At 36.6% G+C, this 18,555-nt stretch overlaps 1 protein-coding gene and 1 long non-coding RNA gene across 3 annotated transcripts in view; both read left to right on the top strand.

Moving 5' to 3' along the window:
• The first annotated feature begins 676 nt into the window (after positions 1 to 676).
• slc34a2a (solute carrier family 34 member 2a) lies at positions 677 to 11,397 on the top strand. Its single transcript, XM_067442794.1, has 13 exons — positions 677 to 804; positions 2,184 to 2,247; positions 3,211 to 3,321; positions 4,036 to 4,164; positions 4,906 to 5,049; positions 6,714 to 6,825; positions 7,720 to 7,915; positions 8,310 to 8,405; positions 8,692 to 8,779; positions 8,903 to 9,070; positions 9,206 to 9,322; positions 10,465 to 10,589; positions 10,672 to 11,397. Exons 2-13 carry the CDS (start codon positions 2,187 to 2,189, stop codon positions 11,224 to 11,226), a joined length of 1,902 nt encoding a protein of 633 aa, XP_067298895.1. The 5' UTR covers positions 677 to 804; positions 2,184 to 2,186; the 3' UTR covers positions 11,227 to 11,397.
• A 4,725-nt stretch (positions 11,398 to 16,122) lies between these two features.
• Positions 16,123 to 18,555, top strand: part of LOC137074100 (uncharacterized) — a 4,782-nt gene continuing 2,349 nt past the window's right edge. The window contains exons 1-3 of one of the 2 annotated variants that reach the window (XR_010904912.1): positions 16,123 to 16,206; positions 16,931 to 17,270; positions 17,433 to 17,528. This is a non-coding gene — a long non-coding RNA (uncharacterized lncRNA). Of the gene's footprint in view, positions 16,207 to 16,930; positions 17,271 to 17,432; positions 17,545 to 18,555 lie in introns of both variants that reach the window. The other variant, XR_010904913.1, reaches the window with a different exon arrangement.

Below are 18,555 nucleotides of genomic sequence, written 5' to 3'. Positions count from 1 at the left end.
TAGTTATAGAGACAATTGTGTACAAACATCACAGGCTTTTGATGAGGACTTTCATATCCCTGAATTAAAAATCCAGACTCCTTCACATAGTCATTAGCTGATGCCACATTCAGACACTAAGACAATTCCATAGGTGTAATGGTTTTTATACTGTACACACCGTATTTTCTATCCGCTTACACTGCCCCTGTCCCGAAACCGCCCATCACAGGAAACATTCTGCATTTTCACTTTCTAAAAAAAACTCTTCCTGTATGATAAGCATTTTGAAAAATGGTGACATGGCCAATGTCCTTATATTTCACCCTCTCCTTTAATACCTGTGTCATACCCATGTCATTATACACATTTGAATCACATTGTGATTATACACACACATGCAGACACACGAAAACTCCCCATGCCCAGAGTGTTATCACTGACGTGATAAACCTTGGACAGGGGAATCCTAAATGATATGCTGGGGTGGGGGGTGGGGGGGCTATAAATGCCTCTGTTTGAGCAGAGGCTGGACTGAGCCACTCTTCACAACAGAAGAACTGAGAAAGATCACCTGGACACGTGTGTCTCATCGAGTGGTCTCCTTTAAGACAAGTGCTTGTGTTTAGGCTGTACAGTTTTGCTGAGGTCTAAAACAACCTGTGCACTGTTTCAGGTGAGACAGGTTGAGAGGGAACGCGGTCCAGACTATAGATAAGCCGTACTGAACTCAAAGGCAGGTGAAGTGGGCTGAACATAACCACACTCACAGCAGAAGGAATTCGGAAGTGACTGGACAGCTTTAGCTGTGAGAAACGACATCAGGTGAGTGTTTTTATCTGTGAAAATGCCTTTATTGAAATAAAATGATATGTTTAATGTTATATATACAAACTGTATATGTGGTAAAATAAGGTTCCATTAACGTTGGTTAATACATGAACTTTATATAACAATGACACTAACTAAGAATATTTTTTCAATGTTAGTTACTTGTTCATTACAATACAACTTTTTTATTGTTAGGTTATGTTAACTCCATTACTAAAATGAACAGATATAACTTTTGATTTTATTACTGTATTAGTAAATGTTAAAAATGAACCCTAACTAAGATAAATGCTTTATAATATCTAAGTAGTCTATTTTGTAACACTTTAATTTACAGTGTACCTGTTACATGTTATGTAGTTACTAATATTATAAATTATCCATAATTGCATGCAACTAATCCTAAACCAAACCAAACTCTAACCTTAACCCTATTAAGTATGTAGTAATATTATTCAGTACTTAAATGTATAATTACATGGTAACACAGACACCTTTATTTTTATAATAATCTATTATTTCATATCATCTTAATAATTGTAATTGAATTATAGCATACAGGTGTTACTATATGTCAACGGACCTAAAATTTGTTTTTCAACAGCATTGTTTCATTTCATTCTTTTTAGGAAAATGCTTAATACTTTATATTACTCCAACCAAATAGTTTTACCATTCTTTTAAAGCTTGTTTAAAACAACAAAATCCAAAATATGAAATTCTGTTGTACCATTTACATTAATATTTTAACACTGAATTTTGATTTTATATAGACTAGATGAGCCGCATAGTCATTCACATTCTGTTCATTGTCAGTGCTGAAGCCAGTGTGGAAATTGTTTGGCACAGTACATAAATCAATATAAAACCATGTGAGTTTGATCAATCGAGGAAGCTCTGATTATTGAGAAACTCTGTGCGTTGTGTCCATTTACTTACAAAAACCAAATAGGGTGAATTCAGGTTGATCAGGACACTTTCCCCAGTCATCTCACCAGCAAAAAGTGTCCAACCTGACCTTAGTCTACCAATATAAAACTCAATATGTGAAATTTTAATTTGGATATGTAGAACTATTATAGTTTATCTGAATGATATAAATCTAGTCTTAATGAATAGGACACATTTCCGTTCATATTACATGCAATTTTTTCCACACCAATAAAACATAACTGTAAAACACCCTTTTATCTTTATAGAACCTGACTGGATACCACTGTGAGCATTATATAAATGCCATTCTCAGATAACATTACCATTACATGTATACAGTAGAGAAGATGCCGCAAGCAATTACAAACTTTATTTATTAGTCCATAAAACTGAAAAGGCATCAATTAAACACTGAGAGAAATTATATTTATATTTCACAGACAATGGCACCACGACCAAAGCAAGTGGATGAATCTGAGGGGAAGCCAACAGAAACACTTGATGGTATGAACTTTAAAAAAATGATTCAGGCCCTTCATAGATAAGACACATTTAAATTATGTTTACTTAATTAAATTAAGTTTTGTCGAAATTAGCTATGTTTGTGTTCAATCAGCCTAATATATTTAAAACTAAAATGTACTTAATTAATTTGTGTTAAAACTACATGAAATATTTGATATAATATATGAGAAAATGTATGGATTAAAGTGTTATTTTATGTGTTTTTCAGTAAAGGGAAAGCTGTTGTTAGTTTATGTTGGACATTGAGGAGTTTCTGTAATTACCTGTGGTCTGTGGTTACCATTATACAGAAGAGAGTGCCTGTGTTTAGTCTGTGCGGGCACAGGAATTCCTGCTTTCAATTACATTTAGTTCTTTACATTTTTAGTTTGAGTAATTTTTGCAATTCATTTCTAAAATATGCCTGTTGTTATTTAAAAGTTTTAAAGGCAAATTAAATTGATACATGTGTTTACCTTACATAATAAACTTTTATAAATTTAACATAACATTATTAAGTAAACGGCACATATAAATATTATGTAGGCTACCAGTGACAAATTCATATGGTTTGTATTTATTCAGAGGAATTGAATTCGAAAGACCGCCATTCGCCAGTTTCTGTGTTTACTAGAAGCACGCAAGCGCATCTCGGCCATTTTGTTAAGCCCCGCCCACCAACTCTATACACGATGTGATTGGCCCGACCAGAGTTTGGCGTTCAAGCTCAGAAGTGTATTGAGAGTTGCTAGACGACACTCGCGGCAGATTAGATTTGCTGCCGCTAGGGTGCGTCTAGATTTCTAGGCTAGTGTGCAACCACTTGATGCATATTTTTTAAAGTAACGTCAATAAGTCTTTTTTTTTTTTTTTGAGTGAAGGGATCATTTGAGTATAAATTGTAAATCTAAACAAACCCCATTCAAAAAAGGCTCCATCTCTTTCCTTCACATGTTCTCTTAGTTCCCCGAAAAAAGTCTCTCTCCATGGCCCCTGCTCTTTCCACAGCAGCCCTAATTGAAGACGATCCCTGGGAAATGCCTGAAATGCAGGACACAGGGGTAAAATGGGCAGGTATGCTGAATGTTTGGTGATTTTGAGTGACTTTACCAAAAGGTTTACTATATTTTTTGTTTTTGATTTACAATGCTTAGTGTATGGCTCCTAATATGGCTTCTTTGTTTGTTTTTTTGTGTTTTTTTTTATGAAGCTTATCGTTTATTTTAGCATAGTTAAATTATTTAGCAGTTTATTTTACATGCTGGCAAAAAGGCCTTTTAGCATTACAAAAATGAATGTCAATTTTTGCTGTGAGAAATTTATTTTTTTATCAAGTAAACTTTTATATTGTTATTTCAAAATAGACACTGTCTGGCCTGAAGCAACTTATAGGTTTACTTTATATGAAGTGACAACTGATATTCAGTTATACAAATATTAATTAATTTGCATTAGAATTCCATAAGTTTTGCCCATATAAATATCAGCAGCTGCACCAAATTGCATATATTTGCTCAGTTTGCTCCTCTGAATAATTTGTTTCCCCTTTCTTGCGTGTTATCTCTGTATTCTCACTACTATAAGAGCCATACAATTATCAAATATTATACTCATCAAGACGCACATGCAACATTTTTTATTTATTTATTTTTAGATTTAAAAAACAACTAAAAAACAACAAAAAAGGATTTTTTTTTCTGAATATTTCGTATGTCAGGCTTTACAGGGTTACATAAATGATTAACAAGTATTGTCTTATTTGCTCTTTTCTGTCTGTAAATTGTCTAGATCTGGACACTAAAGGGAAGATCTTGAGAGTTCTGACCATAGCAGCAAAATTTATTTCGCTGGTTGGTTTGCTCTACATGTTTGTTTGCTCACTGGACATCCTCAGCTCAGCTTTCCAGCTTGTTGGAGGTAAAAAAAAAAATAATAATACAGTTTTCAATGGTTCTTAAAGGTGCTATATGTAATTTTTTTTAAAGCATAAAAATACCACAATATGTTTGCAGATATTTAGGAAACTTGCTAAGTTCACGTGTGCTCCATGTCAGAATGTCTGTTTTTGCTTTGGCCTCTCTGATTCTGTCTGCTGCCAATTTACCCATTATTATTTTGACACCCTTGGTTGCCAGTTGGCAGAAAACACTGCGTATTGCTGCCATGGAAGCCAGCAAACAAACTGGGGCAGAAATTGTAGATTCTATACCCGATCCAAAAAATTCTCGGCATTCTTCTAAATATCTATATAAACAGGTGCATATTAAAATGTGAATAAATCAACTTATCAACTTGTGTGTCTCCTGGCTTCCATTATCAACTGTGCTCGTTCCTGTTGCATGCCCTCAATCTGGCAACAAGCACCGAGTCTGAGTAGGCAGGGGGTCAGGGCGGGGGAAACAACTCTCTCCCAATATTTTGAATTTGGACTGCAGTACACATTACAACCGCTAGCTGTCAATATTACATACTGCACCTTTAAATTAAGTGAAGAATGCTCTTTATTGCTGTATGTATAATATCGGTGATGGATTTAGATTCACATTAGTGCACTGGTTTCTTGGTTCTCTAAAGGGATAGATACAATTTTTAAATGATGACATAATTTATACACTTATTAAACTGTAATATTCTTAACAAGAATGTGTGTTTTCTCAGGAAAAGCAGCAGGGGACATCTTCCAGGACAATAAGGTTCTTTCAAACCCTTTGGCAGGCCTGGTAATTGGGATGCTGGTAACTCTCCTAGTCCAGAGCTCCAGCACCTCCTCATCTATTGTGGTCAGCATGGTCTCTTCTGGATGTGAGTATCAGATCATACTATAGCATTGATGACTTCACATCAAGGAATGTAAAACAATCTTATTTATAATATTAAATAATCTTAAGGTCATTGCAACTTCATAATTGATTATATTGCATATTCAGTATGGAATTTCAGTACTTCTATTGTCAGTTAATTCACATTTTAAATGGTCCTTTCTGTCTTGAGTCTTCTTGAGCATTAATCGAAACAAATTGATCTGAATCAGGATTTCAGATTTGATGGATCACATCACTTAAAGGAACACTCCACTTTTTTTGAAAATAGGCTCATTTCTAAGTCCCTTAGAGGTAAACAGTTGAGTTTTACCGTTTTTGAATCCATTCAGCTGATCTTTGTATCTGGCGGTAGCACTTTTAGCATAGCTTAGCATACATCATTGAATCTGATTAGACCATTAGCATGGTCGAGTGTGCAATGTCGTGGAATGTATATGCCAAAACTCATTTTGGCATGTCTATGGCACGCTGTTTTTCGTGTGCATATGACACGCATTTTATGGCGTATTACATACGAACCCCCCACCCCACCACCCTAAACCTACCCAAGAGCGTGTCATATATATGCCATAAAGTGCGTATCATATGCACGCGAAAAACAGCGTATCATATGCACGCCAAAATGAGTTTTGGCGTATACATTCCACGACATTGCACACTCGTACTATTTATACGCATTTATGTGTGATCGGGTTGAAATAATCACACAAATCAAATTATTTTCATACACTGTATACCCTAACACTCAAAATAATTAGTTAAAATTATAGTTCATATCAGACTGCTATTAATATCTGTTTTGAAAAAATTTTATCTGTGTTTATCTGTGGCTGTTGTTGATTTACTATTATTTATTTATTTTTACTTCCTGTCTTTTTAGGTTTTGTATATTCTGTAACATGAATAGAACTGTATATTGTGTGTTGCGAAGGTATTAATGTAAATTTTTTACTGTGGGCAAATAAAAAAAATTAAAAAAAATTAAAAAAAATTATAGTTCAATTAATTGCACATTTATGACTATTTAAAACTTTCATTTACTTTTGAGTTGATAAAACTGACACAAGTAGTCTGTAGTAATTAGTAATCTGTTTCATTGTTTTGTGTTTTATGAAACTGATTTCTATTTCCAAGCATGCTTTGCCATGACATCCAAAAGGGAGAGTAAATGAGTGCATTTTTTTGTTTGTTTGTTTTTTCTTTTGCAAGATTAATATTAAGTGGGAGATTTAGTGTTTAATATTTTATGCTAGTTTAAAGGGGGATGGAGGGTTACCATCGTATAGAGCATGAGTTAAATGTTCTTTATATATACTATTGCTATCAAAGCATTGTGTTATCAATTAGCAAGGTAACATTTATTGAATGAGCTAAAGCTAGCCAAGTTTTCACTACTAAAAATATTTAAGTTACTAATAATTTACAGTTTAATGTATGAATTAGCTTACTAATGAATGAAATATTTCAAGTTGAGTACAAAATAAAAATCTGCAGGGTCTGTTTACTTTTTTTTTCCCAAAAAATGGATGTAACTGATTACCTCGTTGTTTTTTTTAGTTTTGCCCACTTATTTTAGTTTACAGTGTAGCAAACCTTGATGTAATTAAATCCCGCTTTAAATAAATATAAACTGCTTTTCAACAGTGCTGGAGGTCTCAACTGCTGTTCCTATCATTATGGGGACTAACATTGGCACATCAGTTACAAATACTTTTGTAGCCATGACACAAGTTGGCGACAGGAACATGTTCCGCAGGTAAGAATAATGCTTTAATATAAAGTTTATAATGTGTAGAACTGCTTTATAGCTGAACTGAACTTGTTTCATTGATTAATTTTACACTGTTATTGAACTGAACTGAATCAACACTGATCTGACCTTAGCTGAATAACGACACTATTGTCTTTTTAGAGTTTGGCTTCTTTGCCACTGTCTGCTGCTTCGGTTTGCTTAGTTGGGTTTTAAAAGACACTTAAAAGGGTTAATTCACCCAGAAATGAAAATTCGGTCAATAATTACTTACCCTCGTGTCGTTCAACACCTGTTAGACATTTGTTCATCTTCGTAACACAAATGAAGATATTTTTCTTGAAATCCGTTGGCTCAGAAAGACCTCCATTGACACCAATGTCATTTCCTCTCTCGAGACCCATAAAAAGTAAGACGTCATTACAAAGTCCATCTCACTAGAGTGTCTGTACAATAATTTTATGAAGCAACGAGAATTTCAGCCAATTTCAAAACACTGCTTTCTGCCTCGGAGCTTAATGAATCAGCGTATCGATTCATGTTTCGGATTGCGTGTCAAACCGCCAAACTGCTGAAATCACGCAACTTTGGCGATCCGAATCATGACTCAAATGCTGTTTTCCTGTTTATGAAGCCGCTTTGAAGAAATCTATTGTATAAAGCGATAAAGGTGACTTGACTTGACTTGACTTCTTGTATCATGACTGGATAGGACTACATATGAAGTTGGAACTGATAAAATTTTTCTGAGTGAAATTAACTTAAAGGAACAGTTCACCCAAAAATTATAATTCTGTCATCATTGCCTTGATTGATTATATAAGAATTATTGACAGAATTGAATTAATGAGGAATATATTAATGATATTTAATTGAGATATGACCCTTCTCTGTGTCCAGGGCATTTGCGGGAGCCACCGTTCATGATTTCTTTAACTGGCTTTCTGTCCTGGTGCTGTTGCCACTGGAAATTGCCACAGGTTACCTGGTGAAACTCACAAGCCTCATAGTGAGCTCATTTAATATCCAGAGTGGAGAAAATGCACCAGCCCTTCTGAATGTTATCACCGACCCTCTCACTCAGTCTATCATTGAGGTATGTATGAGTGTGTGTGTGTGTGTGGCCTGGTAATCCCTACGTTATGGGGACAAAATGTGATGGGTAGGTTTAGGGGCAGGGGCAGTGTAGGAGGATATGTACAGTTTGTACAGTATGAAATCCATTATGCCTATGGAAAGTCCCCATAAAACATGGAAACACGACATGTGTGCGTGTGTGTGTGTGTGTGTGTGTAGGTATGAGTTCTGTCGGTATGTTGAAAGAAGCTAACATTAATAATGAGAGCGAATTACCCCACACACTTATATTGCCCTTCTGTACAGTACAAAGTTACAAGGGTTGTTGTTCACTAAGAGACAGATAGATAGTCATCTTAAATAGGGAGATTAAAAGCATAATTAATAATTTATGTTTTAAATTTAATTTTCAGCTGGATCAGTCTGTGATAAGCGGCATTGCGGTCGGAGACCCTGAAGCCAAAAACAAATCCCTCATCAAGGTCTGGTGCCAGACAGCCTCAAACACGGTAATTTTTTTAACCGATGCAATGTGCCAGATGGAAGAAAATAAATGCCATTATATTTTGCCAAAATACGGGGGATGTCCAACCCGATCTCACTACAAGTCTTACTGAATCTGAACGAATCATCTACCTCTAACTCCGCCCCTAAAGCTAACGTACACAAATTCGTACGAGTGAGGTTGAACAAATTCGTAAGAATTAGTCACCTCGAAAAATATGTACACACTGGCTGTGAGATAACTTTAAGTTTTCTGATTTTTCTTATAATTGATGTGATGTGTTTTTCTAGACTCTCCAGAATGTGACAGCAGCAAATTGCAGTGACGTTCTTTGTTTGGAATTGAAAAATGTTACAGAAATTATAAACATAAAAAAATGTGAGTTTAATATCTACACCTACTTTTATTGAAACTGAGCAATAATTATGACAGAAACTTACTGCACTATACAGAAACAAGAAGACTCCCTCACTCATCTGTGGTCTCTCTCTATTCAAACAGGCAATCACATCTTTGTAAACACAAGCCTTTCTGACCTGGCGGTGGGTCTGATTCTACTGGCTTGTTCTCTGATTGTCCTGTGCACTTGCCTCATTTTGATTGTGAAACTGCTCAACTCGATGCTCAAGGGCCAGGTTGCTGTTGTCATCAAGAAGATAATGAACACTGGTCAGCATCCTTGTGATACATTAGAACCTGAGAACAGATTTAGTTAACCCCTGGTTAAATAAGCCAAAAACTGATATTTTAAAATGTATACATTTTATTGTGTGTTATTTATTTATTTATTGTTTGTATGCACAGATTTTCCATTTCCATTTGCATGGCTGACTGGATACATTGCCATTCTGGTTGGCGCAGGAATGACCTTTATTGTCCAGAGCAGTTCTGTCTTTACCTCCGCTATAACTCCTCTTGTTGGTCAGTACAACCATGTATCATGATCCATTTTGTCAGTGATGCAATGTTGTAGTGGTTCAAAGTTTGGCATTGTTTACTCACCCATACCTGACTGAATCAGTCCAAATGGGGAACGGATCCTTTTGAAAACCAGAACAAAAGATTCATTGTAAATATTTGGGAGAATGATTCACAAGAATAATTAATTCATGTTCATGATTTTGGCATGAATTTACCAAAGAAAACGTCTCGGTTACGTATGTAACCCTCGTTCCCTGAAGGAGGGAACGGAGACGTACGTCAGAACTGAACCGACGAATTGAGTTCAGATCCCAATTCGTCGGTTCAGTTCTGAAGTACGTCGAACGTGACCGACTGAAAGGGAACGTCTCGGTTACGTATGTAACCCTCGTTCCCTGAAGGAGGGAACGGAGACGTACGTCAGAACTGAACCGACGAATGACGAACGAGCGTATGTAACCCTTGTTCCCTGAAGGAGGGAACGGAGACGTACGTCAGAACTGAACCGACGAATTGAGTTCAGATCCCAATTCGTCGGTTCAGTTCTGACGTACGTCGAACGTGACCGACTGAAAGGGAACGTCTCGGTTACGTATGTAACCCTCGTTCCCTGAAGGAGGGAATGGAGACGTACATCAGAACTGAACCGACGAATTGGGATCTGAACTCAATTCGTCGGTTCAGTTCTGATGTACGTCGAACGTGACCGACTGAAAGGGAACAAGTGCATAACAAGTGCTTAGTCTGTTCCTCTCACAATACTATTTCATATGCCTTCCGACTGTGAATATATAAGTCATATGGTATGTTTTTAGTTTTGCATACATGTTTTGAAGCTTTTACGCTGCAAATGTCCTAAAAGTTTATTACAATTGCATAAAAGGAAAGTCATAGTAGTTTGAAATGATGCTGAATATCTTGAACAATGCTATACTTTTGGGCTTTAAGACAGCATGTTTGTTCTGTATTACCTATATTTGTTTTATGTATCTTGCTGTAAATGAATAGGAAATTGCTTTTTTAAAGAACATTTGAGTGTATTTTACTATCTAACAAACCAAAATAGTAAAGCGTAGAAGTTGGAAGTTGACATGTGCGTAAAGTGACATGCGTGTGTGTGTGTGTGTGTGTGTGTGTTTTAGGTATTGGTGTTATACAAATTGAAAGGGTATATCCTCTTTCACTGGGATCCAATATTGGAACAACCACTACTGCTATATTAGCCGCCATGGCTAGTCCAGGGGAAACACTTGAAAATTCATTACAGGTTAGCAAATATATTCAAGCACAATCATAATCACTCAAAAACCCTGTTCATAACTTCATGGTGTAACTCTTCTCTCCACTAGATCGCCTTGGTTCATCTCTTCTTCAACCTCTCCGGGATTTTGCTGTGGTACCCAATCCCTTTCACGCGTCTCCCCATTCGAATGGCGAAGGCTCTTGGAGAACTAACAGCCCAGTACCGTTGGTTTTCGGGCTTTTACATCATCTTCTGCTTCTTTGCCTTGCCTCTGTTTGTCTTTGGCCTTTCTTTGGCTGGTTGGCAGGTCCTTGTGGGGGTTCTTGTTCCCTTAGTGGCTATTCTAATCTTCGCTATCATTATTAATTTACTACAGAATCGCAAACCTCAGTGGCTTCCTTCTGCTCTTCGGTCTTGGGACTTCCTCCCCCTATGGGCCCATTCTCTTGAACCATGGGATAGGGTTGTTACCATAATGGCCGCTCGCTGCTGCTGTTGCTGCAAGTGCTGTAATATAACGGAAGAAGATGAAGAGAAGGAAAAACATGAAAATATGGATCATGGAATAGAGATGTATGATAATCCGACAATGACTGATGAGATCCAGAAGGCCAAGAAAACATCAGACAATTGTGAAATCCTCAGGGCAACCTCTTTATAGAGTTTAACAGAGCATTACGGGTTATTACTTAACATATCCAATTCAAAACTTGGAGTTGCGAGTAGGTTATATGATATCAGTGGACTTAACAGCAAGAATAAAGAGAAAACCAGTATATTTAATTACACCATTTATTTTGAAAGTCTTACATTCTTATATTGACATTTTTATACAAAGATGCTTTTTTTGTACAGGAAATTGTAAATGTTATTGTTAAATATACAATCTTATGTTACACTGTGAGATTTTGTGATTGTTCTTTTACTTGCGTCAACATAAAATACATACATTTATTTTTAATACCTCTAGTTGGAAATAAAATACCAGCTATCATACAAAAATGTAAAATCCATTTTAAGAGTTCAACTCTGTTCTGTGCATTATTTTACTAAATTTTTATTGTTCTCCTTTTATTTATGCAAACTTTATTTAACATGGGCCTTTGTATACTGTAAAATATTGAAATGATTTTGCAATATTAAACCTTAATTACTTGAATTCATAAATTACTGTATTCATAATTTGAATAGCATTACAAAACACAACTTGCACTTGTTATATGCAGAGAGTAAGATCGACTTTTAAGTCTGATCATAATGTCTATATTTTACTGTACAGTACAGAAATAATATATTTTATAAACACTGAGGAATTAATGTTGTTATTTTTGACAGAGATAATCATTGTGATTATACAGGACAATGTCTTTGTCATGTCCTGCTCCTGTTCACTTCAATTTAGAATGTAATTTAATTGTGATGAACTGTGGAACTACTATTGTAAAAACCTACTGTAAAAGTATGATAACTAGATGGAATGAATATAGGCCTACTGCAAAACCACACTAAACTGGTTTTTAAAAGTGTACATAAATATTTTTCCTGCTACCGTTTACTTTGAATATTGAATATTACTTTATATTGTCATTACTAAAGATTTCTGTGAAAGTAAAAAAATACTGCAAATTCACACTAAACTTTTATAATACCTGCCATGTTATGACATTAAGTATTCAGAATTGCAAAAATAACTGAAATCATCCCTTTTAGGGTTTCAAGCACCCATGTTCAGATTGCAGCTGCTTTATAAAATTTAGTTATGAATTACTTCTCTCGTATATTGATCCCAAAATAATGCATCTGAAAGAAATGTTATCAGTCAATTGAGTAATAATCTTTTTCTAAAAACTACCCTCACACTGAAAACTTGTTCTCTTGCTCTCAACCGGAAAACAACCGATTACAAACGTTTTTTCCCCCCACAGCAATGCAGTAGAAGAATCAATTTTTGGTTATCAAAAGAACTTTTCAGTAAACAATTTTTGAAAGAACTATGCTTTTCTTAGAAATATATTACAATATACCTTAAAATATATTTTTTTACACTATAAAGAGCGTTTTGTACAATCGAAAGTTTCCATAAGGTTCTTCATAGTACTATCATTGCCAATAAAAAACCTTATACATTTTTTTTAGACTTTATGAGGATTATTTTTAGTCAGTCAGAAACATACTATAAAACCAGTGTTGTCTAATTCACAAATTGGCAGGCTAGCATGAGTAGCAAGGAAAACACATGACAAACAGGAAGCAGGTAACCATGAGAATTTCAAAATAATTCAAAAGACATGAACACCAACAAAACCCAAACCAACATTACATATTCACCCCTAAAAGGTTTGCTCCAGACACCCTAATACCACACCAACCCAAAATATATACACAAAGTCTAGGAGGGGGAAGGGGCAGAGGCAGTCTTGGGGGTGTGATGAAGGGTCAGGCCCGTAAAAAGCAACTGGAGCTGGATTGTGGCATGGCGGTGGACCTGGATTGTGGGCAATGGCAGACCTGGGCAGTGGAGAAATAGTGGACCTGGGTCAGGAAGCAGGGTTCCTGGGCTGGACTATAGAACGGAGAATCATGGTGCATTTGTTGGCATGGACCATGGAGCAATGGTGGACCTGGACTGGGGGGCAATGGCAGACTTGGCTGTAGAGCACTTGTGGACCTCGGCCATGGAGCAATGCAGGGCCTGGGTAGAGCCAGCAGGGGTAGAGCCAGATGGGAACCGTCAGGGTGGAGCTAGTGGAGGAATATACCTCTTCAGCAAAGCAGAAGACCACCAGATATCCAGAGGCCATGGCAGAGCAGCATACCACTGGAGATCAAGAGGCCATGTGGGAACAGAAACATTAAAGTCTTTCCTGACCGTGACAGAGCATGCGTGGCTGGCATCCATGGCCGTGACATGGGGCACAATGATATGGCCTCTGTTACAGTAGCATGCGAAACAGTGAGCTCATAAGTGGTCGTCGCTGTCTCTGGAGGAGCAATAGCGGTCACTATAGCAGTAGACTTGGGAGTGCCATGTTAAGTGAGTTGAAAGCTGTACCATGCTCCGCATCTGCCATGACTGGGTATTAGTCCCCCTCCAAAAAAAAAATTCTAGGGGAGACTTGAACAGCCATGATGGGAAAGGGCTCTGTAGGGGTGGCCGACGTGACTTGGCTCTGACGTGGCAGCCATGTTGCTGAAAACTCTGGCATGGTGGGTACTGTATATTGCCACAGTGAAAGCAGAGCCATTCAACACTAAAGCAAAGTCAATGTATTGACCTAGAGTCCAGTGAGGGGTATGAAGAAACACTAAATGTGATATCTCTTCTGTTAAACCAAAAAGGAAAAATGAGTGTGGTGTATTTAATGTCAATCTGGTAGCAGAGTTCACAAAATCCCGCAATGTAATCCTCTACAGTGCGATCACCTTGCCAAAGGCACAGGAGGCAAACTGCTGGGTTAATTTTTCTTGATAGCTTTTCATAACTAGTCCTCTGAAGGAAAGCTAGACTAATCTAAAACCAAAAGGACAGTGGTTACTGAATCAACGTCTATAAACTGCAAGTTAGCATTATAGCACCTATTAAAAAAGCAAGTTTTATGTGCTGCCAGCTGGAAAACATAATTCTGCTTTGGGAACTTTGCTCTGATTTACACATCTGTAAATGGGTTTATAAGTATTCTGTCAAACTCTTGTTGAAAAAAAGATTTTCTTTCACATGAAAATTAAATGTAAAGGTGGATTAAACATAGCTCCCCTTCTACTACATGTGCACTCTCAACCTTTTTTATATTTTAGAATAATATCATTATAATAGCCCTCCCCCCTACAACCTTATGGATTTAACATGTGCATAAGTAACTGGGCACAGATTTTGGGGTTTCTTTCCCCAGTGAGTGGGGAGCATTTTATATCAAGTAAAGTTGATTTATTAAAACTGATCAGATGTGATTTTCTGGGTCTAAAAAATAAATATCATCCTTTTTTTTAATCTTAGCAAGTCATTATTGTCTCTCCTTGTTTGCTGATTTGTGCAATTAAACATTCCCCTTAATATTATCTCTTTCACTAACAAAGTTAATGATTATTCTTCTCTGAGCCCTATTATCAGTCGCATCTCCCCTGCTCTTGCATGTTATCGGACAAAGACATGATGTATCAGAATTTTTATGGCCAGTGGGTGGATTTGAGACCATTAACTCAAGCTTTGTCTGTTACCTGTTTCGTCCTCTATCAACTTGTTTATGGCACACTGCTATTTAAGCACCTTCCTTCTTCAAAAAGAAATGAAATTGTATAAGGTGAAGGGGGTTGTTAAAGTTGGGAATAAATTGATAATAACTGGAGTAAAGAAAAGTGAAGAATGAAGATGCTAGGTGAGGGGGCACTGCTTTGCCCTTTTTGGCCATATTATCTTTATGGTTGGACATGTTATCCTGCAGTGGTGTCTATCAGCAATATTTATAGAGATTACTAAGTACGAACCCTGCTTTGTAATTTGTGCTCAATAATAAAAGATCACTAATGATTAAATATGATAATTTCCTGGAATTGAGTCATCTAATTTTAATCTATTGTTGTTTAAGGATTTTAAATTTAGATATTCTTTTATAGTATTCTTGATATTTAATTTATTTCATTCAGAATTAAAAAAAAACCTTCTTTATTTCAATCAATTTACTTTGGATCTAACAGTATTCAACCTACTGTATGTTTAGGAAACAGTGCTAAAATCACGTTTGACCTCAAATTGCCAATTTGTTGACTAATACCTAAAAAGACAATAGAACAAGTGCAGGGCCTCCCTGAGAGTAACTTGAGGTTATATACTTTAAAGACAATTAATACATTTCAATCTCAGACATTTTTTGTTGCTGCTTGTTGTCTTGTACTCCTTGGGAACCTTCAATGACATCATTATTAATAATGAAGATCATTAAATTAAGATAGATAGAGAGCTTCTTATTCCTTAAAACATTCCAAACCCTGTCGAATCTTAACAACCGCCAGCATTATACGCATGTTTTCTGCTTGTTCAAACTGCTTAATTAAAATGAGCTAAAGCAACACAATTGCAATACATTTTGTCCAAAATTGATTTGATTGTGTTCAATCCACTTAAATAGGGCTGTCCTCGACTAAGGATTTAGACAATCGAATCAGAATTGTCGAATCTCTCTATGGTCGACTGATAGTCGAATCATCTGTGTGTGTGAATGGGTTGGGAGGGGCACGACACTGTCAGCAGAAGGGTAAAACTATTTATATTTTCCTTTACACACTGCACACAGCATTTACATTTACATTTAATCATTTAGCAGACGCTTTTATCCAAAGCGACTTACAAAAAAGGGGAGAGCAATAGAAGCAACGAAACAAACAAGGCCAACAACCTATAAGAGCTGTAAGAAGTCTCAATTAATTAGCCAGCCTGTCCTCCTCCGAAACACGACCATATAGGTCGTATGTGCATGCAGCGTATTACGACCTATAGTCACGTTTAAAAATGAAGCGCCCTCTAGCTGTCTGATTAATAATGACAGTCTCGTTTGTCGGGTGTGTCGTCATCAAATGAACTTTGACCGTCGTTGTCAACATAAAAATGAGATGAGAGGAAGGAGTCACCCTGAACTTTGTAATCCAGGTGGGTTTATTTTTGTTCTTTTTAAATTATCATTCTGATTGTCTGCAATTCATGTGTAAGTGCAGTATGATGTTTACAAATCAGTTGCAAATGCCACCGAACGAACGCGATTTTACCATAGTAACGTTGTTGCTCAATCCTGTTAGTAAAAGCCACAAATTGTGGTTAGGTGACCACAAAGCTTACCATGTTTTTACCACAGCAACTGTGGTTTCACTGTCTACTATTTGAAAAGCATAACACAACACTTACTATTGTTTTACCTCAGTATCCATAGTTTTACTGTAGTATTTGTAGTTAAAACATGGTACCATACCATGATTTTAACACAGTAACTGTTTTTACTGTGTACTATTTGTATTTAAGCACTATGACTACAACACTTACCATGGTTTCACTACAGCAATGTAGTTGTACTGTGGTACGTGTAGCTAAAGCACAGTAACCATGGATCTTACCATGGTTTTACCTCAGTAATCATAGTTTTGCTGTGGTGTTTGTAGTTAAACAGTAACCAAAACATATACCATCGGTTTTACCACAATAACCAGAGTTTTACTGTGGTATTTGTCATTAAAGCACTGTAATCACGACACTTACCATGCTTTTAAAGCAGTAACCATAGTTTTTTTCTGTGGTAGCTGTAGTAAAAAAGCATAGTAACACAACATTTTCAATATTTATGTTATTGTATTGTTATTGTTAATATTTTTCTGTCTTCCAGTTTCTTCAGATCACCTGCTCCTCCATCTCCATCTCCCAAAACAACCTTAAATACAACAGTTATTTTAAGAAGCCATTTCTTGCAAAAGCTCACTAACTGTCTGTCTGTCAGCTTTTTTTCTGAACAGTATTTTGTAAATCATCTACACATATATTGGCATATTTTTGTTATTTTCATATTTTCTACACATTCTTGGCAAAGCTCAAAATCTAATTTTGACCAGTTATGTCAGAAAGCTGCTAGTATTAACAGGGAACTTGAACTCAAAGCTCCCAATGCTGATCTTGAAGAAGCTGCAATGGAGGCTGAACAAGTCCTTTAAAGGTTCAGCCCTTCACAGGTAAAGGTGAACACATTTAGCTTTAACAGATTTGTTTTTAAGGAATGTATCTTTATTATGTTATGTGTTATTAACTTTCCTTAAAGTCCTTCCTCTTATATATATTGGTCACAGATCATTTTTAAAACTGCCTCAACATGTATATATTTCTCTTTGTTTCAGCTGAAAAGAAAGTGATGTCAACGGCTTGTTCGTGGAGTGGGATGAATTTGGCGGTTTATGGAGAAGACGAAAATAAAAGAAGAAAAAGCTGCAACGGTAAATATTTCCAGTGGTATGTCTGTTTTTGTCGTAACCCTTGATTGAACATCACTGCATTTACATTTCGCACAGCATTGGAGGTTTCTTAGGCCCTGTCCACACGAAGCCAGCGCTTTCCTAATCCGATCTTTTTTTCCCCTCGTTTCAAGAAATATCTGCGTCCACACAAGATGAAGAAAACGGACTAAAAACGATGTAGTTTGCATGCCAGGCCGATGTGTGGCGCTGTAATTCTGCCACAGAAATACACTAAAAACGGAGAAGAAGAGTTGTGGCTAGAAGGGGTATAGCAGTGGTCGGAGGTGAGGCAAAATCTCACAATAAAATAACAATAAATACATTTGCTACTTAACAGATGTGTTTTATTAATGCCTACACCTACCCCAACCCAAAACATACCCTTACAATAATGCAGATACGTTAATTAAATGACGCAAAATTGATGTGCGCATGCCCAGTGCACATAGTTGTATCCCTTAACTCTTTCCCCGTGCTGGACGTAGTGTGATGACAACACCGTTTCAGAAAATATACGGATTCGCTGTACACACGAAAACAGAAGATGATCATTTTCAGATTTATCCACTTTGGGACCCGGTTTCGAAAAATATCGGATTCATGCTTCTAAAACGCCGGATCCGTGTGGACGAAAAGCTGATACGGTACAAAATTTATACGTATACAGCTAACCGCGTCTCCGTGTGGACCGGGCCTTAAACTTTACATATCACACTGCTCCATCAGTAAGAACCTAATAAAGCACGGTTAGTCAAACTCGGTCCTGGAGGGCCACTGTCCTGTAGAGTTTAGCTCCAACCCTAATCAAACACACCTTCCTGTGATTTTCTAGTGATCCTGAATCTAGCTTGCTCAGGTGTGTTTGATCAGGGCTGGAGCTAAACTCTGCAGGACAGTGGCCCTCCAGGACAGAGTTTGAGGAACACTGTAAAAAGTGTCATGTCAACGTAGTAGTAGTTCACACAGATTGTTTATATATGTAAATACGCACTACACCTTACGTCTT

Source organism: Pseudorasbora parva, chromosome 4, assembly GCF_024679245.1.
Source record: "Pseudorasbora parva isolate DD20220531a chromosome 4, ASM2467924v1, whole genome shotgun sequence".
Taxonomy (NCBI): domain Eukaryota; kingdom Metazoa; phylum Chordata; class Actinopteri; order Cypriniformes; family Gobionidae; genus Pseudorasbora; species Pseudorasbora parva.
The sequence above is the reverse complement of the archived record's forward strand: the minus strand, read 5'-3'. Positions and strand labels throughout refer to the sequence as shown.

Coding starts and splice junctions, on each gene's coding strand:
- slc34a2a (XM_067442794.1), top strand. CDS start 2,187: ATGGCACCACGACCAAAGCAAGTGGATGAATCTGAGGGGAAGCCAACA. Junction 8,406..8,691: donor GCCAGACAGCCTCAAACACG/GTAATTTTTTTA, acceptor GTGTTTTTCTAG/ACTCTCCAGAATGTGACAGC. Junction 8,780..8,902: donor AATTATAAACATAAAAAAAT/GTGAGTTTAATA, acceptor CTATTCAAACAG/GCAATCACATCTTTGTAAAC.